The 23325-nt window shown below is 44.3% G+C and overlaps 1 protein-coding gene across 2 annotated transcripts in view; it reads left to right on the top strand.

Annotated features, from left to right (window-relative positions):
• Window positions 1–23325, top strand: part of b4galt2 (UDP-Gal:betaGlcNAc beta 1,4- galactosyltransferase, polypeptide 2) — a 161652-nt gene continuing 138327 nt past the window's right edge. Inside the window, exons 1-3 of one of the 2 annotated variants that reach the window (XM_041896118.1) lie at window positions 9–73; window positions 331–404; window positions 18549–18980. In XM_041896118.1, the coding sequence (XP_041752052.1) occupies window positions 18653–18980 (328 nt within the window). In that variant the 5' untranslated portion in view covers window positions 9–73; window positions 331–404; window positions 18549–18652. Of the gene's footprint in view, window positions 405–18548; window positions 18981–23325 lie in introns of both variants that reach the window. The other variant, XM_041896119.2, reaches the window with a different exon arrangement.

The raw sequence follows: 23325 nt of genomic DNA, 5'->3' as shown, positions 1-23325 counted from the left end.
GAAAACTGCTACAGACTCCTTTTTTTGTTTTCATAGCCACGTCTAAACGTAACGGACTGACGGAATTAGGAAGGTAGAAGATTTACTACCCTATATTTGCCCTCCGTAAATAATCAAACAATGAGGCATTCATATCTCCCATGTCTGTTATATGGCCAAACGTTTTGATGAATGTGTCTGCACGAAAAATGAAATGACCGATTTATATCATCAGAAATAAATAAAACGCGCTCCAGGCTTTATTACGTGGATATTACGTGCCTTTTAACGACAGACTGCAGGTTTTCGTGAGGACCTTTGTTATTTAAGTTTTGTATATGACATTTACAGATTTCATATAAAAGGTCGCTGCAACAACAAAGAACATGCATTCATAGGAGAGGAGGATTGCTTGCTACCTCAAGGTAAGAATACATTATATTTCATTTGTTCATCATCACATTTCGTTATTTTGTTTTCTTTGTATTTTTACATTTAGCCTGCCATTTGGATTCTTCTTTATTATCATATACATCTGCATTTATCTACATTTATATGTTTAATGGTGGTTATTTACGTTTTATTATACAATTTGGTTTGTTGTCATGCACATTTTGCTGAAGCATGCTGCTGCTAGACCCGCCATTCTACATGCATTTGCAACGTCCCTTTTTTCAAGTGATCCAAACGTTCGACATTATTTCTACAAGCGGAAACTTCCTTTGATCAGCGATGGAACGATCCATCCGGGCAGCATGCAGTGATGCTCTCATGCTGCCAACTGGTATCTAGTTAGTTATAAGAAGATGTTGACAAGTTGCTCAAATGATTATTTACTATCTACATAATAACTCACGAAATAGAGAGCTATGTCTATACGGCCATTTTCATCTAGATCTATAGGCTGCAGTTGTCTATACTCCAGTGATATCAAGTGATGTAGCCTACATTGTTTGCTGAAGTTTTAGGCTACTAGCTATATAGCCTACATACTGTAAGTAGATATCACTATCTCTTGATCAGAAACGGGTTTTCACATCAATGCTACGTATCCTCAGCTTAGTTTTCCATGTCAAATGTACCCATTTAGAATTACTTCTGTGTCATTTTGTGCATTGATGCGATAGTGTTTGTAGGGCCAAACTGATCATGGATGCATTCACTTCACTGAAGTCTTACTTTGTACAAGTGGTTTCACTGACCTCACTTCAGTCAGTCAATGACAGGGTCATGATGAACTTTTCAGGGCTCAGTATAAATTAATGGAACCCACAATAACAGTGGTGGAAATGTGTTTTATGCAGTTAGGCTCCTTTGCTCCAATTATATCCCTCCTGATCACAAACAAATCACAAAATAATCAGGAATAATATGTTGAGCACTATCTGCTTTTTGGTTTGTGCACCCTGTAGCGGAAGAATGCATCCATGATCAGTTACATTGTTTATGAGCTCTTGTAGTCCCTTTTAACTCAGTTGGTAGAGAATGGCGCTTTCAAGCCAGGGTTGTGGGTTCGATTCCCACGGGGACTAGTATGAAAAAAGTATGAAAATGTAAGCACTCACTACTGTAAGTCACTTTGGATAAGAGTGTCTGCTAAATGACGGAAATGTGCACTATCAGTAGGCTACCAACACTGTTGATAATTCTGGAACTAGCTCTCACCTTGGCTCTCAAATCATTTTAGCTCCTCAACTCATTTGGTTGCTGCAGGGCAACACCACCAAATTGTTTAAATGAGAACCTCATGAACCTATTCAATCTGATTGCAATTGTCCCAATTTCAAATCTCTTTTATCATTCACAATGCATGGCTTCCCCTTAGGATTAAATTTGATGGAGAACCTTGCTGGACGGATACTGTTGTCTGGAGCTTTTTGAGGCAGTGGCCTTTGTGCATACCAATGAATGTGGTCCATAGCCTGATGGTCCCCCTTCCAGGGTGGCCAAAGCCAACATGGTCTCAGAGCGTTTTGTATTATTCTGTACGTAAATCCGAGACACTGCGTTTGGTATGATAAATCACGTTTCGTATGGTATGTATTCATTTTTAGATGTCCATCATCCATTTGGTATGATATGAAACGAATTACAATTCGTACAATATGTTACGAATTTGCTAAATGTATGATATGTTACGAATTCCAATTTGTTGTGACAAACGTTAGCTAGGTGGCTAATGCTAACGTTAGCTGGCTAGCATTAGTTGGCTCTAGGGGTTAGGTTTAAGGGTTAAGGTTAGGGGAAGGGTTAGCTAACATTCAAGTAGTCACAAATTAGCTAAAAAGTAGTAAGTAGTTGCTAATTAGCTCAAATGCTAAAGTTGTCTGTGATGAGATTCGAACAGGCAACCTTTGGGTTGCTAGACGTTTGGGTTATACGTCTACCCATCCACCCCGACCAACCACCCTCATTTAGTTTTTGTCTTAAGTAACTTTCTATCTTACATTTACGTCATTTAGCAGACGCTCTTATCCAGAGCGAATTATAAATCTTATGTAACCATAACAAACGTAACACGTCATACTAATTTGAGTGTCCTGAATTTACATATACTATGTTACGTCTAGTCTATGAGACCAGTCTGTTCAAGCAGGTGAGGAAGACTACTTCCTTAGGACTGCCATTCACTTAATGCCACTTGTTTCTTACACAATTGGATAGCCAAATATCTTCACAGAATTTGGTTCTGTGTTTGATAGATCCTTAGCATACTTGAACTAATGACCATGCACGTTTAAAGTTTAAATGAATTACGTTTGACTTAATTGTAAAGAATAAACCAGTGCTTTGTTCCTAGGATGTCTGCAATTGAAATGTTGATACAGTGACTGTTCCTGGCAGTTTGTTTGCGAAGGAGTATTCTATTCTTTCAGGATAATTCAATGTTGAGATTTGTTGTCATGGGAGCAGCAACAAAGGTGGCAGTTGGAGAGGACTGCTTCGCTCTATGCATTAACTTGGTGTTTGGTCTAAAAACCAGCTTATTCAGAGCTGTAAATTGTGAGTTTCATTCAAAATCTCAAAGGATGTGTCCTTGCATACATTGATGAATCTACATTCTGAGAGTGAGAGGTCCACTTTAAAATAACGGTATTATGGATCAGTACAAATAGGAGTAATCATTAATTGCATTGTATTGCAAAGCCCAATTTTTTCAAACCAAATTATTAATGATGGCATGGCACTATCTGCAATGATAGTTATTGTTGATGTTAAATGGTTTGTAGAGAAACCCTTTTTTGTTCATTATAGCAATATAGCCCATAATATCCCCTATCAGTATTCTAGTGGATTTTTGTTTTTTGTTGTAGTCTTCAACAGAGAATCAGCTCTGAGACTGCCCAAAACCTACCCTGAATCCCAGGCTGTCCCAATGAAACCTTCCCTCCACCCAATAACTTCATTTATTTTTTGGCTGTGGAGCCAAATGAGCAGCTGGATCTGAGGAAGCAGAGAGAGAGACTTTAGAGCTTAGCAACTCTGGAGCATGGCCACTGGGGCCTTCTGTGTAGGCTATGTATTGAAATAGGCTAGCTACATACTGTGAAGATAGCAATCTCATTAGAAATATGGTAGAAATACTTACAATTTCATGTAATGTATAATCAACATGTCATAATCAGTGCTGTGTAGCACATGAAGGAAGCACAGTGGTAATGTAATACCCGCTTGCACAGAGCAGAGATCTGGTGCATCCTACTGTCATCTCCTCTGTCATTGTCCCTTGAGTCAAATCCAGCAGTACTGTACAGTACTGTAGTATCATAAGAACCTTGATGGGAGAACATCATGGGAACGTTGTAGTACAGTGGTAGAGCTTGGTTGATGTATAAATAGCCTAGTTTAGTAGTCAAATATTTATTTAATTTCTAGCTTGAATATTTGACATGTAGCCTATGAATAATATTTGATCGGGATTTGTTAGTAGAAGCATCACAGACCTTCCTTGACAAGAGTGTCTATCTGTTTTCCATTTGTTGAAATGTGAAACATGCAGTGTTTCTGACAAGGGTCAGCAGACTGAACTGTGCGTGTGCTCTGCTCCACAGTGTTGATGGTGATCAGACGTGAGTGTGAAGTCTGATATCTGGGATCCTCTCCTCCAGCTGTGAGAACATGTCTGTTTGTGATGTTACACAACATGGATTATCAAGAGTTGTTCCCCTTAAATGGCATCACTCTCTTTACCTCTCAATGTTATTCTGTGTTGAGATGAGGGTGCTGGTGAAGGAGAATGATTTTGTATTATTATTCTGAATCAGTGTATTGGTATTGGCCACCATGGCCAAGAAGGCAATATCGGTTGTCAATATCAGCTTAGAATTTCCATATCTGTGCATTCCTAACTTCTAGTAATATCTCAAGCCCAAGTATCCACACAATGTTCCTTTCCAGAAATAAAACATATAGATTTAAATATCTCCTGTTTGTACAGGGCTGTTAGTTTACAACTTGTATACTGTGCAAGGTAGGCCTAACTCTCCCCCCGACGGAGCAACAGAGAGGAGTCTGTGTGTGTGCCAGTTCGAAGGGGAGAGGTGTACCTTTCTCAGAGTGGTTGGCATGAGCATAATGAGATTCCAGGCAAGAGGGCAGTGACACACAGTTTGACCTTCGCACCCCGTACTGTCTTTAGTCTTTAGTCTCTTAGTCATTTGACAAGCAACACCTTTGACTCCTGTAGGACTCCATGGGACTGAAAAACACCTTGAACCAACCAAGTAATGTAACATTTTACACGAAGCCATGCCAATTTGGAGCATTAGTTTTATTAGATGTGCTGGAAAATGTGTTGCTTTAGTGTGATGTCTCTCCTTGTGAGGTGTTGATTTACATAATGTTTGTTTTTGTGTTAAACTAATCAAAATATATTTTATATTTGAGATTCTTAAAAGTAGCCACCCTTTGCCTTGATGACAGCTTTGCACGCTCTTGGCATTCTCTCAACCAGCTTCACCTGTAATGCTTTTCCAACAGTCTTGAAGGAGTTCCCACATATGCTGAGCACTTGTTGGCTGCTTTTCCTTCACTCTGCAGTCCAACTCCTCCCAAACCATCTCAATTGGGTTAAGGTCGGGTGATTGTGGAGGCCAGGTCATCTGATGCAGCACTCCATCACTCTCCTTCTTAGTAAAATAGCCCTTACACAGCCTGGAGGTGTGTTGTGTCATTGTCCTGTTGAAAAACAAATGATAGTCCCACTAAGTGCAAACCAGATGGGATGGCGTATTGCTGCAGAATGCTGTGGTAGCCATGCTGGTTAAGTGTGCCTTGAATTCTAATTAAATCACAGACAGTGTTACCAGCAAAGCACCCCCACACCATCACACCTCCTCCTCCATGCTTCACGTGGGAACCACACATGCGGAGATGATCCGTTCACCTACTCTGCGTCTCACAAAGACACGGCGGTTGGAACAAAAAATCTCACATTTGAACTCATCAGACAAAAGGACAGATTTCCACTGGTCTAATGTACATTGCTCGTGTTTCTTGGCCCAAGCAAGTCTCTTCTTCTTATTGGTGTCCTTTAATAGTGGTTTCTTCGCAGCAATTTGACAATGAAGGCCTGATTCACACAGTACACTCTGAACAGTTGATGTTGAGATGTGTCTGTGACTTGAACTCTGTGAAGCATTTATTTGGGCTGCAATTTCTGAGGCTGGTAACTCTAACGAACCTATCCTCTGCAGCAGAGGTAACTCTGGAGCTTCCTTTCCTGTGGCGGTCCTTATGAGAGCCAGTTTCATCATAGCGCTTGATGGTTTTTGCGACTGCACTTGAAGAAACTTTCAAAGTTCTTGAAATGTTCTGTATTGACTGACCTTCATGTCTTAAAGTAATGATGGCTGTCGTTTCTCTTTGCTTATTTGAGCTGTTGTTGCCATAATATGGACTTGGTCTTTTACCAAATAGGGCCATCTTCTGTATACCCCCCTACCTTGTCACAACACAACTGATTGGCTCAAACGCATTAAGAAGGAAAGAAATTCAACAAATTAACTTTTACCAAGGCACACCTGTTAATTGAAATGCATTCCAGGTGACTACCTCATGAAGCTGGTTGAGAGAATGCCAAAAGTGTGCAAAGCTGTCATCAAGGCAAAGGGTGGCTATTTGAAGAATCTCAAATCTAAAATATATTGTGATTTGTTTAACACTTTTTGGTTACTACATGATTCCATATGTGTTATTTCATAGTTTTGATGTCTTCACTATTATTCTACAATGTAGAAAATAGTAAAAATAAAGAAAAACCCTTGAATGAGTAGGTGTGTCCAGACTTTTGACTGGTACTGTACATTGGTGGCATATCATTGAAGCACGTTATTACACTGAAATAATAGCTCAAATGCAACGTGTTATTCATTAGAATAATATGCCCCATGCCCCCTTTGCATTTTGTACTTTGCATGTTTTGTAAACCTACAGCATTCTGTTCTATTCCATTCACACCCTTATCAGGTGGTGATTCACTGCATAATGGTAGAATCAACTTTTTTATACATCTAGAGATCTTATGCAATCAGGAGTATGTGGACATTTCGATTGAATCTACTCATGGTATGACAAGTCACCAAGCTGTAGAGCCAGATACATACAGTGTTGTCACTCTATTTTGAGTGACCCAGATCTCCTCTGCAGTGAGTATGTTTTGATGTGTTACCAAAACGGTGTCAATCCTCATGTTTAGGCATGACTCCTGCCAACACATTTTGAATGAGAAAAGCTATTGTGAAAATCTTAGTGCCTAAAATACTGTAAGTTCAGCTAGCCTTTCTGAGAGGGTGTACATGTGATTACTTTTCCAATTACACTGCATTGTGTACAATGATTTACAGTGCCTTAAGAAAGTATTCACACCCATTGACCTTTTCCACATTTTGTTGTGTTACAGCCTGAATTTAAAATTGATTAAATTGATATTTTTTGTCACTGGCCTACACGCAATACCCCATGATGTCAAAGTGGAATTATGTTTTTCTACATTTTTACAAATTAATGCAAAATGAAAAGCTGTCTTCAGTCAATAAGTATTCAACCCCTTTCTTATGGCAAGCCTAAATAAGTTCAGCAGTAAAAAAATTCCTTAACAAGTCACATAATAAGTTGCATGGACTCACTCTGTGTGAGTCCATGCAACTTACCAGACCAGGGAGGTTTTCCAATGCCTCGCAAAGAAGGGCACCTATTGGTAGATGGGTAAAAAAACAAAAAAAACAGGCATTGAATATCCCTTTGAGCATGGTGAACTTATTAATTAGACTTTGGATGTCACTACAAAGATACAGGCGTCCTTCCTAACTCAGTTGCTGGAGAGGAAAGAAACCGTGCAGGGATTTCACCATGAGGCCAATGCTGACTTTAAAACAGTTAGAGTTTAATGGCTGCGATAGGAGAAAACTGAGGATGGATCAACAACATTGTAGTTACTCCACAATACTAACCTAACTGACAGAGGGAAAAGAAGGAAGCCTGTACAGAATACAAATATTCCAAAACATGCATCCTGTTTGCAGCAAGGCACTAAACTAATACTGAAAATGTTGCACAATCCAGGTGTGGAAAGCACTTAGAGACTTACCCAGAAAGACTCACAGGTGTAATCCACAGGAGGTTGGTGGCACCTTAATTGGGGAGCATGGGCTCGTGGTAATGGCTGTAGCAGAATTAGTGGAATGGTATCAAATACATCACAAACATGGTTTCCATGTGTTTGATGCCATTCCATTTGCTCCGTTCCAGCCATTATTTTGAGCCTCCCCTCAGCAGCCTCCACTGGTGTAATCACTGCCAAAGATGCTTCTACAAAGTATTGACTCAGAGGTGTGAATACTTATGTAAATTAGATATTTCTGTATTTCATTTTCAATAAATTTGCTAAATGTTCTAAAAACATGTTTTCACTTTGTCATTATGAGATAGTGTGTGTAATGGGTGAGAGAAAAAATCGATGTAATCAATTTTTTAATTCAGGCTTTAACACAACAACATTTGGAAGAAGTCCAGGGGTATGTGTATATATACACTAGATGACTGACAGGGGACGCTGTGTTGAAGCCACCATGCCTCCATGTTGGCACTCCCCCACCATTGTAAAACATACATTATATATACAAAAGTATGTGGACACCGCTTCAAATTAGTGGATCCGGCTATTTCAGCCACACACGTTTCTGGCAGGTGTATAAAATCAAGCACACAGCCATAGACAAACATTGGCAGTAGAATGGCCTTACTGAAGAGCTCAGTGACTTTCAACGTGGCACCATCATAGAATGCCACCTTTCCAACAAGTCAGTTCATCACATTTCTGCCCAGCTAGAGCTGCCCCTGTCAACTGTAAGTGCTGTTATTGTGAAGTGGAAATGTCTAGGAGCAGCAACGGCTCAGCCACGAACGAAGTGGTAGGCCACACAAGCTCACAGAACGGGACTGCCCAGTGCTGAAGCGCGTAGTGCGTTCAGAAAGTATTCATACCCCTTGACTTTTTCCACATTTTGTTACGTTACAGCCTTATTCTAAAATGGATAAAATAAATAAAAATCCTTGTCAATCTACACATAATATCCCATAATGACAAAGCAAAAACTGTTTTTTTGAAATGTTTACAAATATATTACAAATTGTGCATCCTGTTTCCATTGATCATCCTTGAGATGTTTCTACAACTTGATTGGAGTCCACCTGTGGTAAATTCAATTGATTGGACATGATTTGGAAAGGCACACACCTGTCTATATAAGGTCACACAGTTGACAGTGCATGACAGAGCAAAAACAAAGCCATGAGTTCGAAGGAATTGTCCGTAGAGCTCCGAGACAGGATTGTGTCGAGGCACAGATCTGGGGAAGGGTACCAAAACATTTCTGCAGCATTGAAGGTCCCCAAGAACACAGTGGCCTCCATCATTCTTAAAACAAAGAAGTTTGGAACCACTAAGACTCTTCCTAGAGCTGGCCGCCCGGGCAAACTGAGCAATTGGTGGAGAAGGGCCTTGGTCAGGGAGGTGACCAAGAACCCGATGGTCACTCTGACAGAGCTCCAGAGTTCCTCTATGGAGATGGGAGAACCTTCCATAAGGACAACCATCTCTGCAGCACTCCACCAATCAGGCCTTTATGGTAGAGTGGCCAGACGAAAGCCACTCCTCAGTAAAAGGCACATGACAGCTCGCTTGGAGTTTGCCAAAAGGCACCTAAAATACTCTCAGACCATGAGAAACAAGATTATCTGGTCTGATGAAACCAAGATTGAGCACTTTGGCCTGAATGCCAAGCGTCACGTCTGGAGGAAACCTGGCACCATCCCTACGGTGAAGCATGGTGGTGTAAGCATCATGCTGTGGGGATGTTTTTCAGCGGCAGGGACTGGGAGACTAGTCAGGATTGAGGGAAAGATGAATGGAGCAAAGTACAGAGAGATCCTTGATGAAAACCTGCTCCAGAGCTCTCAGGACCTCAGACTGGGGCGAAGGTTCACCTTCCAACAGGACAACGACCCTAAGCACACAGCCAAGACAATGCAGGAGTGGCTTCGGGACAAGACTCTGAGTGTCCTTGAGTGGTCCAGCCAGAGCCCGGACTTGATCCCGATCGAACATCTCTGGAGAGACCTGAAAATAGCTGTGCAGCGACGCTCCCCATCCAACCTGACAGAGCTTGAGAGGATCTGCAGAGAAGAATGGAAGAAACTCCCCAAATACAGGTGGGCCAAGCTTGTAGCGTCATACCCAAGAAGACTCAAGGCTGTAATCGGTGCTTCAACAAAGTACTGAGTAAAGTGTCTGAATACTTATGTAAATGTTATATTTCAATTTTTTATTTTTAATAAATGTTCAAAAAGAAAAAAACTGTGTGTAGATTGATGAGGGAAAAAAAATGTAATCTATTTTAGAATAATGCTATAATGTAACAAAATGTGGAAAAAGTCAAGGGGTTTGAATACTTTCCGAATGCACTGTATATCTATCTATCTATCGATCTATCGATCGATCGATCGATCGATCGATCGAAAAAAGTCCCCTGCTGATTTTGTACGTTTGCCCACTGACAAAGAAATGATCAGTCTATAATTTTAATGGTAGGTTTATTTGAACAGTGAGAGACAGAATAACAACAACAAAATCCAGAAAAACGCATGTCAAAAATGTTATAAATTGATTTGCATTTTAATGAGGGAAATAAGTATTTGACCCCCTCTCAATCAGAAAGATTTCTGGCTCCCAGGTGTCTTTTATACAGGTAACAAGCTGAGATTAGGAGCACACTCTTAAAGGGAGTGCTCCTAATCTCAGTTTGTTACCTGTATAAAAGACACCTGTCCACAGAAGCAATCAATCAATCAGATTCCAAACTCTCCACCATGGCCAAGACCAAAGAGCTCTCCAAGGATGTCAGGGACAAGATTGTAGACCTACACAAGGCTGGAATGGGCTACAAGACCATCGCCAAGCAGCTTGGTGAAAAGCTGACAACAGTTGGTGTGATTATTTGCAAATGGAAGAAACACAAAAGAACTGTCAATCTCCCTCGGCCTGGGGCTCCATGCAAGATCTCACCTCGTGAAGTTGCAATGATCATGAGAACGGTGAGGAATCAGCCCAGAACTACACGGGAGGATCTTGTCAATGATCTCAAGGCAGCTGGGACCATAGTCACCAAGAAAACAATTGGTAACACACTACGCCGTGAAGGACTGAAATCCTGCAGCGCCCGCAAGGTCCCCCTGCTTAAGAAAGCACATAGACATGCCCGTCTGAAGTTTGCCAATGAACATCTGAATGATTTAAAAGGAGAACTGGGTGAAAGTGTTGTGGTCAGATGTGACCAAAATCGAGCTCTTTGGCATCAACTCAACTCGCCGTGTTTGGAGGAGGAGGAATGCTGCCTATGACCCCAAGAACACCACCCCCACCTGGAGTGGCCTAGCCAGTTTCCAGACCTTAATCCCATAGAAAATCTGTGGAGGGAGCTGAAGGTTCGAGTTGCCAAACGTCAGCCTCGAAACCTTAATGACTTGGAGAAGATCTGCAAAGAGGAGTGGGCCAAAATCCCTGCTGCAGTGTGTGCAAACCTGGTCAAGACCTACAGGAAACATATGATCTCTGTAATTGCCAACAAGGGTTTTGCCACCAAGTACTAAGTCATGTTTTGCAGAGGGGTCAAATACTTATTTCCCTCATTAAAATGCAAATCAATTTATAACATTTTTTACATGCATTTTTCTGGAATGTTTTGTTCTTATTCTGTCTCTCACTGTTCAAATAAACCTACCATTAAAATGATAGACTGATCATGTCTTTGTCAGTGGGCAAACGTACAAAATCAGCAGGGGATCAAATACTTTTTTCCCTCACTGTATATATATATTTATTATTATCTATAAACATTTATTATTTTATATATTTTTCAAACAATACCTTATTTCACAAAAGTAGTGCACTGGGCCTTTAATATGCCTTTATTAGAGAACCGATATAGCACCCCCACCCCAAACTACTGTCACGCCCTGACTTATGGGACTCTGGTATGTTGAGTCAGGGTGTGGTGTTCTATGTTGTGTTTTCTATGTTCACATTCTAGTTGTTGTGGTTCTATGTTTGGCTGGGTGTGATTCCCAATCAGAGGCAGCTGTCGCTCGTTGTCTCTGATTGGGGATCATACTTAGGCAGCCTATTGGCACTCGTTAGTGGTGGGATCTTGTTCCGTGAGTAGGCTTGTTTTGTGTTGAGCCTTAGGACTTCACGTTTAGTTGGTTTGTTGTTTTGTTAGTGTGTTTATCGTTGTAATAAACATGTACACATTTCACGCTGTGCCTTGGTCTGACCCGTCCTTAAACGAACGAGACAGAAGATCCCACCAAACACGGACCAAGCAGCGTGCCCAGGAGCAAACACCCTGGACACAGGTGGGGAAGATTTGGTCTTGGGAGAAGATATTTGCGGTAAAAGGACCCTGGGCGAAGAAGGAAGCCCAGGCAGGAGAGGAGCAACGGCAACACAGAAGCCGGCCGAGGAGGAAGCCCGAGAAGCAGCCCCAATAAAAACAATTTGGGGGCTAAAGGGGTGGTCGGGGAGCGAGAGAGAAGAGCCCTGACCACTGCACCCGGTGGGTTTCCAGATTGAGTCCCTACGACCATGGGAAGAAGAGTGGGAACAGTATTATACTGAGGAGTCGGAGGATGACGACGACGATGAGTTTCTGTTCCCTAATTTGTGGGGGCTCCCGGAGGAGTCCTCACTGGAGGAGGAGTGCCGAGAGAGGGATCGGATCTGCAGGGTAAGAGAGGAGGCCACCACATTACGGGGTCTTATAGCTAGAATAGAGCGGGAGAGATCCATTCAAGAGGAGGCACTGCAGGAGGCTCGTAGGGAAAAGGACGAAGTAGAGGCACGGAGAGAGGAGCTGGTTAGGCAGCATCAGGAGCGGGGGTTAATAAAGGAACCCAGGTATGCGGAGATACGCACTGTGTCACCAGTGCACCTTCCCAGTCCGGTCCGGCCCGTTCCTGCTCCTTGCACCAAGCTAGTGGTGCGTGTGCCCAGTCCGGTCCGGCCCGTTCCTGTTCCTCGCACCAGGCCTGTGGTGCGTGTTCCCAGTCCGGCTCGGCCTGTTCCTGCTCCTCGCACCAAGCCAGTGGTGCGTGTCGCCAGTCCAGCCCGGCCCGTTCCTGCTCCTCACACTAAGCCAGTGGTGCGTGTCGCCAGTCCCCAGCTCCGGTCAGTGGCTCCAGTCCGGAGCCTAAGCAGTCCGCTCCACCGGTGCCTGGTCCAGCTCCGGTCAGCGGCTCCAGTCCAGACCCAGACGTCAGCCCCTCTCCAGGTTCGGGGTCTCCCACACCAGGGTCTATAGGTTTGTTGTGTGTTCAACCTTAGGACTTCACGTTTTGTTGGTTTGTTGTTTTGTCGTGTGTTTATCAGTTTAATAAACATGTACAGTGAGGGAAAAAAGTATTTGATCCCCTGCTGATTTTGTAAGTTTGCCCACTGACAAAGAAATGATCAGTCTATAATTTTAATGGTAGGTTTATTTGAACAGTGAGAGACAGAATAACAACAACAAAAATCCAGAAAAACACATGTCAAAAATGTTATGAATTGATTTGCATTTTAATGAGGGAAATAAGTATTTGACCCCTCTGCAAAACATGACTTAGTACTTGGTGGCAAAACCCTTGTTGGCAATCACAGAGGTCAGACGTTTCTTGTAGTTGGCCACCAGGTTTGCACACATCTCAGGAGGGATTTTGTCCCACTCCTCTTTGCAGATCTTCTCCAAGTCATTAAGGTTTCGAGGCTGACGTTTGGCAACTCGAACCTTCAGCTCCCTCCACATATTTTCTATGGGATTAAGGTCTGGAGACTGGCTAGGCCACTCCAGGACCTTAATGTGCTTCTTCTTGAGCCACTCCTTTGTTGCCTTGGCCGTGTGTTTTGGGTCATTGTCATGCTGGAATACCCATCCACGACCCATTTTCAATGCCCTGGCTGAGGGAAGGAGGTTCTCACCCAAGATTTGACGGTACATGGCCCTGTCCATCGTCCCTTTGATGCGGTGAAGTTGTCCTGTCCCCTTAACAGAAAAACACCCCCAAAGCATAATGTTTACACCTCCATGTTTGACGGTGGGGGTGGTGTTCTTGGGGTCATAGGCAGCATTCCTCCTCCTCCAAACATGGCGAGTTGAGTTGATGCCAAAGAGCTCCATTTTGGTCTCATCTGACCACAACACTTTCACCCAGTTCTCCTCTGAATCATTCAGATGTTCATTGGCAAACTCCAGACGGGCATGTATATGTGCTTTCTTGAGCAGGGGGACCTTGCGGGCGCTGCAGGATTTCAGTCCTTCACGGCGTAGTGTGTTACCAATTGTTTTCTTGGTGACTATGGTCCCAGCTGCCTTGAGATCATTGACAAGATCCTCCCGTGTAGTTCTGGGCTGATTCCTCACCGTTCTCATGATCATTGCAACTTCATGAAGTGAGATCTTGCATGGAGCCCCAGGCCGAGGGAGATTGACAGTCTTTTGTGTTTCTTCCATTTGCGAATAATCACACCAACTGTTGTCACCTTCTCACCAAGCTGCTTGGCGATGGTCTTGTAGCTCATTCCAGCCTTGTGTAGGTCTACAATCTTGTCCCTGACATCCTTGGAGAGCTCTTTGGTCTTGGCCATGGTGGAGAGTTTGGAATCTGATTGATTGATTGCTTCTGTGGACAGGTGTCTTTTATACAGGTAACAAACTGAGATTAGGAGCACTCCCTTTAAGAGTGTGCTCCTAATCTCAGCTCGTTAACTGTATAAAAGACACCTGGGAGCCAGAAATCTTTCTGATTGAGAGGGGGTCAAATGCTAATTTCCCTCATTAAAATGCAAATCAATTTATAACATTTTTGACATGCGTTTTTCAGGATTTTTTTGCTTTTATTCTGTCTCTCACTGTTCAAATAAACCTACGATTAAAATTATAGACTGATCATTTCTTTGTCAGTGGGCAAACGTACAAAATCAGCAGGGGATCAAATACTTTTTTCCCTCACTGTACGCATTTCACGCTGCGCCTTGGTCTGACCTGTCCTTAAACGAAGGTGACAACTACTTCCTGATGCTATGATTGTGTATGGTAATTAATACTTAACATTACAGCATTGCTACTGTCTTCACTATGCTATAAACATGATAATCAGTCCTCAATGTCACATGGCACCTATATTTCATTCTCCCCATTTTACTGCACAGATCATGTGAGAGAAATTACCTCGGCACTGTTATCAACGTAAAATTAGATTCTGTGAAGAACATGGGACCTACGGTTTGCATCAGAAAGACGTAAATCTACCCATACATTTCTTTCCCCACACTGAACATATACTGTACACTGAGTATACCAAACGTTAGGAACACCTTCCTAATATTGAGTTGCACTCCCCCTTTTGCCCTCAGAACAGCCTCAATTCATCCGGGTATTGACTCTACAAGGTGTCGAAAGTATTCCACGGGATGCTGGCCCATTTTGACTCCAATGCTTTCCACAGTTGTGTCAAGTTGGCTAGATGTCCTTTGGATGGTGGACCATTCTTGATACACACGGGAAACTGTTGAGTGTGAAACCCAGCAGCGTTGCAGTTCTGGACAAAAACCGGTGCGCCTGGCACCTACTACCATACCCTGTTCAAAGGCACTTAAATATTTTGTCTTGCCCCTTCACCTTCTGAATGGCACACATACATAGTCCTTATCTCAATCGTCTCAAGGTTTAAAAATCCTTCTTTAACCTGTCTCCTCCCCTTCATCTACACTGATTGAAGTGGATTTATCAAGTGACATCAATAAAGGAACATAGCTTTTACTTGGATTCACCTGGTCAGTCTTTGTCATGGAAAAAGCAGGTTCTCATAAATGCATGGGGACTTGTTTGTTGGAAACTGGCATATGGCACAACGTTAAAGCTTTTTTTGAATGATTAGCCTAAGTATTAGATCGATTGTTAGAGAGATTTATACATTTGGTAAAACACACTAGCACTGCATGGTTTGTATGTTATTGAGGTGTCAAGCTAAAGATATGTTTTAAGATTAACTTGCCCATGGCAAGCGCTAGAAATGCTCAAAGGCTACACTTCTGCCCAATGTTATCAAGTGTAGCATGTCCAATGCATATTTGATGAGGCCGTGAGGGCTGGTTGGTGGGTTGCACTAGGGCCCGGGGCCCGGGGCCTTGGAGCGGAGCAGAGAGAGAGGCTAGTGCTAGCCAAGTGTTTCCCCTTTAAAACGCCACATTTGGAGATCTCCATCACAGCAGGGACGCTGTTAACACATTTCTCGGTCTGACAACATCTCAGTACCATTTGAAAAATAATATAAAGACAGAAATAACATAGTAACTCACATCTATTAGTTTTTTTCTTTCAGCAACAGCATTTCCCCAGCTGTGATGACAAAAACGATTAAACAGTGAATTGCTACTGCTTAAGGGCTATACTCTTAAATATCTACTACTTAACCATCTCTCACTGCTGCTCAGGACTTTATATCATTATGTAATGTTACATAAAACATCGTCACAACTGAGTACTGTTAATCTATAGTCTCTTTACTAAGAAGCCAGCCACAAATCCTTGGTTTACATTGGATCTCAAGAAACTCTGCAAATGATGACTCACCTAATATTGGCAAATGAACTGTCATGATTTGGGACTACTGCTCTGTCTCTGTTATAAGGGTAGTTCTAGAGCAGGGGTGGGCAAACCTTTTGGCTCGAGGGCCACATTGGGATTTTGAAATTCCATGAAGGGTTCAACATAGGGCTGCACAGATTTTCTTTTGACAGATTTGTTCGTCAAATTCAATTTGCTGGCCAGAAAAAGGACAGTTATTTTAAAATATATAGGTCCATTATCATTTCTACATACTTTCTATAACGTTTTAGATGTTCAACTGTGGCCTGAAGTGGTTTTTTAACCCAAAATAATAATTTATCTAAAGTTACAAAATCGACCACCCCTGTTCTAAAGTTTAAACACATCCATTGTAACATTACTGTATAGGCCTAAAACAGCTGTGACTGATTACAGTAATCTATGCAGAGCGGAGGTGACACCACAAACCAAAATGAGAGGGATTGTAAATATGCCACCATAAGGTGGTATATAACTTATACTGGCCAATATCATTGTGTTGTTTAGGGCTTAGTTTAGTCTTAATATAGCTGTCACAGGGGGAGATGGGTCTGGTAGAGAGACTAGCTAGCCCATAATGAATTATGCACTGACAGATTAACTGGGCACCACATCAAGAGCCAGCACACTATTAAAATTTGAACATACATGCTGTACACATTTGTTGCCACCTTATTTCCAGGACTTTACTTTACTGGTGTGTCGGTTAAATCTAAAAGAGTTCTCAGCGTCCATTTAGTGTCCAAGGGATAAATTTAGTGTCCAAGGGATTTAGTATCCAATATGGAATTAAATATTCACTAGACACCAGCCATTTCTAAACCATAATCTTGGTCCCATGTTGATATTCTCTAATGCTAAGGCCTGGTTTCACTGCACGTATAGGCTACTGTGTACATTCTTTCAGGTTAGACATGAATTATGTTGGCTTGTCTTTAATGTTAGTGAGATAAGTGATAAACTGTTGTGTGGGCTTTCTAAAGGGTAATCTGTCTTTGACGTAATGCTGGTTAACAGTGTGGTGCAGCAGCTGTCATAATTGAGTCTTAATGTAGAGATGAAAAGGCTTCTAAAGCTTTCACCAACTAGCCTAGTCCTCCATGAGGTCAGGTTCTTTCTAATGAATATTTTACAAGTATTAGTACTGGACAGATTGAAATACAGAGTCTCTTCGTCAAGTCAATTTACCACAGAACTTAGAACTACACTGGGCAGTAAAATAGTTAATAATTTGATGGGTGCTTAGATTTGTCCTGTTTCACACATGCACAAGTGTGTATTATACGTATGTGTAAAATGGAAATATGTTTTTTTTGCATATCCCAACTTCCCCTGAGATACCTTCGGAGAGTGCGGTCCCGGCCAGGGTCAGCCATTATCAATGGCCACTCTGGAGCAATTAGGTTTAGTGCCTTGCTCTCAAGGGCACATCGGCAGATTTTTCACCTTGTTGGCTGGGTAATTCAAACTAGCCACCTTTTGGTTACTGGCCTAACACTCTAACTGGTAGGCTACCTGCCACCCTATGCTATGTTACAGTATTTCAAATGTACCTGAGCAGTCTGCAATATTGTCTGTAACTACTTGGGAGTACAGCAGTAACCGCATGATTGGTACAGATGCCGGATCTTAATTTGACCAGTTTCTCACAGCAGGAGAATAATCCTGCAGCAACAGGACATTTTAATTATTGTGTGGATTTTAATTAATGGACATTTTTGTTGATCAATTTTAAGTTGGGGCAAATGTAAATTAGGGCAAGTGGAAATTACTACATTTAGAAGCCTTTTTAAACTTTGATTACACTACAAGTTTCCTGCAACAACAGGGTGATCAAATTAAGATCCTACATCTAAAGCCCCCTCATCAAACACACAGTACCACTGTATTGTTTTTGTGTGCTTGTCTGGGAGAAAATCAATGAGTAAGGCCCGGCCTGGTGAGATAGAGTTGGGCCTGACATTGACAGTGGCGTTCCATCCCACTGCCCTCCCTCCACATTGCACCTGGGTAATCTATCTATCTATCTGCTAGGCTAGGCTAGAGCCAGGCAGTCATCTTTGATATCTGGTGCTTTCCCCGTGATGTTTCCACCTGTGATCCCGCCAGGGGAGAGAGCGGAACAGTCCAGTCAAGCCATGTTATTAGAATTGTTTTTCAAATCACGTTGTTGGGTGGAGTGGGTTGCTTTTGGTTTATTCGTTGATGTTTATGTTCTTGGAAACATGTACATGACATATAATATAAAGATACTGTAGAAAGGATGGACAGAAATAATTAGATGAGGCTGCTGCTCATTTCCTGTGTTGGGCCTAATTTACTTAAATAGCAACAAAATATCAATTTAGTGTGAACATAATGTAATGATTTTCCCTGGCCCTCCCACAGGTGATAGAGTGAGGCAGCGTGCAGCAGCAGTCCAGCCCAGGCCCAGGGGAGTGACCGACCGAGCGGATGCCCTAGACTGTGCGGTAGGGGCGGCAGGCTCAACCATGACTCGGCTGATGTTGGGCCGGACCCTGGAGCGCATCTGCAAGGCTGTCCTGCTGCTCTGCCTGGTGCACTTTGTCATCATGATGATCCTCTACTTCGACGTCTACAGCCAGCGCTTCGACCAGATCTTCAGCCGCTTCAACAACGGCCGCAACGCCAGCCGCAACGGACACCACTACTACTACAACCTCAGCCGGCCCAATGCAACCTTCACCAGCTACCTGGCCACCGCAGACCAGCTGCTGCCCAGTGTACGACCCGAGGGAAACCACACGCCGCCAACTACCAAACCTATACCACCATGCCCGGAGATACCCCCTGGTCTGGGTAGGTGATAATCCCCCTTTACACTAATGACTAATGAAGTGCCTTTTGCACATTAGGGTGCCGACCCGAACCATACTCAAATCAATTTAAATTTGATTTGTTACATGCTTCGTAAACAACAGGTGTAGACTAACAGTGAAATGCTTACTTACTGGCCGTTCCCAACAATGCAGAGATAATTATTTTAACTAAATAATAGAAAAGTAAAACACGTAATAATAAAAGTAATAATAAATACACAATGAGTAACGATAACGTGGATGTATACACGGGGTACCGATAACTTGGATGTATACAAGGGGTACCAGTATCAAATCAAGTAAAATTGTATTTGTCACATGCACCGAATACAACAGGTGTGGACCTTACCGTGAAATGCTTACTTAGGAGCCCTTAACCAACAATGCACATTTTAAATAAAGTTGGAAAAAAAGGCTAAATAAACGAAAGGAAAAAGAGTAAAACAATAAAATAACAATAGTACTGGTACCGAGTCAATGTGCAGGGGTGTGGGTTAGTCGAGGTAATTGAGGTAATATGTACACGTAGTTAGGGGTAAAGTGACTATGCATAGATAATAAACAGAGAGTAGCAGCAGCTTATGTGAAGAGTGTGAAGGAATGTGAATGTATGTGTTATGTATGGTACGACGTGCTGTACGTCGTACTGTACGTTGTTATGGTTTACGACAGTGTGCTGCGTTACGGATGAATGGGTTGTCAGAATGCGTGTCACATGTCATTAAACGACAGAGTGATGTTCAATGTGAAACTGTGCAGATGTCCGTTCTTCTACAACTAGGCTAGATATAACATTGGCGACGAAGATGGCTGAATTCAGTTTACCACCGCCAGCACCATTCCTCGCCGTGCCTGGCGAACCTCCAGTCCCGTGGAATAACTGGCTTGATAGTTTTAACACTTATCTAGAAGCTATGGACTTTTCTACAATCTCCGACAAGCGGAGGACAGCACTGCTCCGTCACTGCCTTGGTACAGAGGGACAGAGGATTTTCAGAGCGCTTGGATCGGCTCCTACATTCACTGCTGCAGTCAGCCTCTTACGGAACCACTTCGCCGGGAAAGAGCGAGTGCTCCTCCGACGCTACCGGCTACGGAAGAGACACCAACGGCCGGGTGAGTCCATTCAAAGCTACGTGGCTAATCTGAGGGATTTGGCTAGCTCTTGTAACTCACGGGACACTTCAGGGACGAGATCATCAGGGATCAGTTGATAGAGGGGACGTTATGTGAAAAGACAAGGGAGAAACTGCTTTTGGAATCGGATAATTTACAACTAGATGGAGCTATTAAAATAGCACTCCAGGTTGAAGCGGCGTTGGAATGCTCTTCTATGCTAACAGACAGCTCTGCAGCATACACTCGGCCCCCAGCCATTCTCACACAGCAGCTTCAGCCCGAGCAGGCGCACTACAACGATCACGCGCTGCGCACGCCCTCCCGCGTCGATAGCTGCATGGACACAGACACCGACATGCCCGTGCAGCAGGCACACAGACAAACAAACAGAACTAGCTGTGGCAACTGTGGGGCTAGCTCTCACAATTCAAGGGCTTCAAACTGCCCAGCCCGTGGGTAAATATGCAAGAACTGTTCAAAATACAATCACTTTGCGAAAGTGTGTCGTTCTGCCCCTGCTACTAGCTCCACCCAGAACAGGCCCTTCGTTTCATCTCACTCTCAACATGAACACACGGAAATCCGAACCGTCTCCACCAACCATGTGTCATTCAGGACATGCACTGTGCAGCTGGGTGAGGTGGGTTTGCCTTTGCTGCTGGATACTGGCGCTGCGGTGTCGTTGCTCAACCTTGCCACTTACTACAAGTTTTTCAGTCACCTACCACTCCAACAGCCCTCCACTGCCCTGTGTGGGTACGGTAGATCTAAGATAGACATTGTAGGCACCCTCCAGGTCCCAGTACACTACGGCACCAAACATCTGCCATCATTCACATTTCATGTTGCAAAGCGGGGTGCCAACCTCCTGGGCCTCGACCTCTTCACAGGCTTGGGATTCACACTGAGAGATGACAGTGGGTCAGCTATCTACCAGGTTACCTGCACATGGCAACAGAACTGGCCGACTCTGTTTGATGGACTGGGCTGCCTCACAGCCTTTACTCACAGGCCCCTAGTGAATCCGGGAAGTGACCCCAGTCATGCAGCCCCTGCGGCGCATTCCCTTTGCACTGCGTGATGATGTCACAAAAGATCTCCAGTCACAGTTGGATGCAGGCATCATTGAGCCAGTCAACGCTGCCCCCTGGATTTCAAACTTGGTCATTGCAACCAAAAAGTCCGGTGGAATCCGGACCTGTGTGGATCTCCGTGCTGTGAACAAGGCCGTTGTCCCGGATAAGTACCCCTTGCCTACAGCTGAGGAGCTGACCGCACAATTCCATGGCTCCACGATCTTCACGAAGCTTGACCTTCGTCAGGGTTATCTTCAGGTACCCCTCCATGCAGCTAGCAGAGACCTCACGGCCTTTGTCACACATGCTGGCGTGTTCAGATATACACGCATGCCTTTTGGACTTAGCTCCGCCCCAGCTGCTTCCAGAAGGTGATGAGCACCATCCTCGCTGGAATACCTGGGGTGGCGGTCTATCTGGATGACATCGTGGTCCACGGCCCTGACCTCCACATCCATGATTATCGACTCCACAGAGTATTCAGTGCTCTACTGCGGAACAACCTGACCCTGAACGGTGGAAAGTGCACCTTTGCAGCTCCAGCCGTCGAGTTTGTGGGCTTCCGCCTGTCGGCCAAAGGCATTGCCCCACTCATGTCGAACATTGAAGCCGTCCACCGGATCCCGGAACCGACCTCAGCCTCTCAGGTGGCCTCATTCTTGGGCATGACAGCTTACTACCTCCGGTTTCTGCCCCACTACTCTCAGACCACAGCGCCCCTTCGCCAGCTCCTCAAGAAGGATGAGCCATGGGCCTGGACGGCAGCCTGCTCAGACGCGGTCCGCTCACTGAAGAGCCAGCTCACCACAGCCCCAGTCTTGGCTCACTTTGACCCCATCTGCCACACCATTGTCACATGTGACGCCTCAGCTGGAGCACTAGGAGCTGTCCTCTCACAGCTGCAGAATGGCATTGAGAGGCCCGTCGCCTTCGCCTCAAGGGCCCTGAGCCCCACAGAACAACGGTACTCTGTGGGCGAACGAGAAGCACTGGCCTGTGTCTGGGCGTGCGAAAGGTGGCACCTCTACCTATATGGCCGTCTGTTCACACTCCGAACCGACCACCAGTCCCTCACAACGCTACTGTCAGCATCAGGAACTGGCCACAAGCCACTTCGGCTGCACAGATGGGCCGACCGCCTCAGACAGTATGACTATCAGCTGAAGTTCACTCCGGGGAGAGATAACGTTGTGGCAGACCTCCTCTCACGCTCTTTTGACGCTCCTACTCCTACCGTCTTGCCAGACGACAACGAAACAGAGCTTGTACAAATGCTCTACGCTCCTCTTCAGTCAGTCGTCTCACTGGAGGAGCTGAAGCAAGCATCGGAACAGGATCCCACACTGTCTACCCTGCGCACCTACATACGCACTGGATGGCCAGCACATGTGCCGGAAGAGCTGGCGACTTTCGCCAGAGTGAAGCACGAACTTTCTTGCTGGGAAGAAGTCTGTGTCTCTCGAGGGTTTTGCACTGTGGTCCCGAGTGGCCTGCGTGCGCGTGTTCTATCCATGGCGCACGAGGGTCACTTGGGCATAGTCAAGGTCAAACAGCGATGTCGAGACCTTGTGTGGTGGCCAGGCATCGACCACGACATTGAAGCCCTGGTCAGGGATTGTGCTGCATGCCTCCTCAGTGGGAAAACAGGACAGTCCGCCCCACCCCCCCTGCAGCCTCTCGCATGGCCGTCCCACCCCTGGGAGCACATCCAACTGGACATCTGTGGCGAGATCCATGGACACGCAGTCCCTCACCATCAGCGCTTCCTGGTGGTGGTGTATGACCTCCACTCTAAGTGGCCAGAAGTGGTTCCTGTCGGAACTGTCACAGCACAGGCCATCGTGGACATCCTAGACAGCCTGTTCACAAGGTGGGGCCTACCCCTCACCCTTACCACGGACAATGGGCCCCAGCTAACCTCTGCCGAGTTCTCCTCATATCTCAGCAACAAGGGAATCAAACACATCCGCACGGCCTACTACAACCCACAAGCTAACGGAGGGGTGGAACGCTTCAACCAAACGCTGAAGAACGGCATCAGAGCGCACCTGGTCCAGGGGTGCACGTTCCAAACTGCTTTGAATCAAACGCTAATGCACTACAGAGCAAGCAAACACACAACAACACAGG

The sequence above is a fragment of the Coregonus clupeaformis genome, chromosome 14, assembly GCF_020615455.1.
Source record: "Coregonus clupeaformis isolate EN_2021a chromosome 14, ASM2061545v1, whole genome shotgun sequence".
In the NCBI taxonomy this organism is placed as follows: domain Eukaryota; kingdom Metazoa; phylum Chordata; class Actinopteri; order Salmoniformes; family Salmonidae; genus Coregonus; species Coregonus clupeaformis.
The sequence above is the reverse complement of the archived record's forward strand: the minus strand, read 5'-3'. Positions and strand labels throughout refer to the sequence as shown.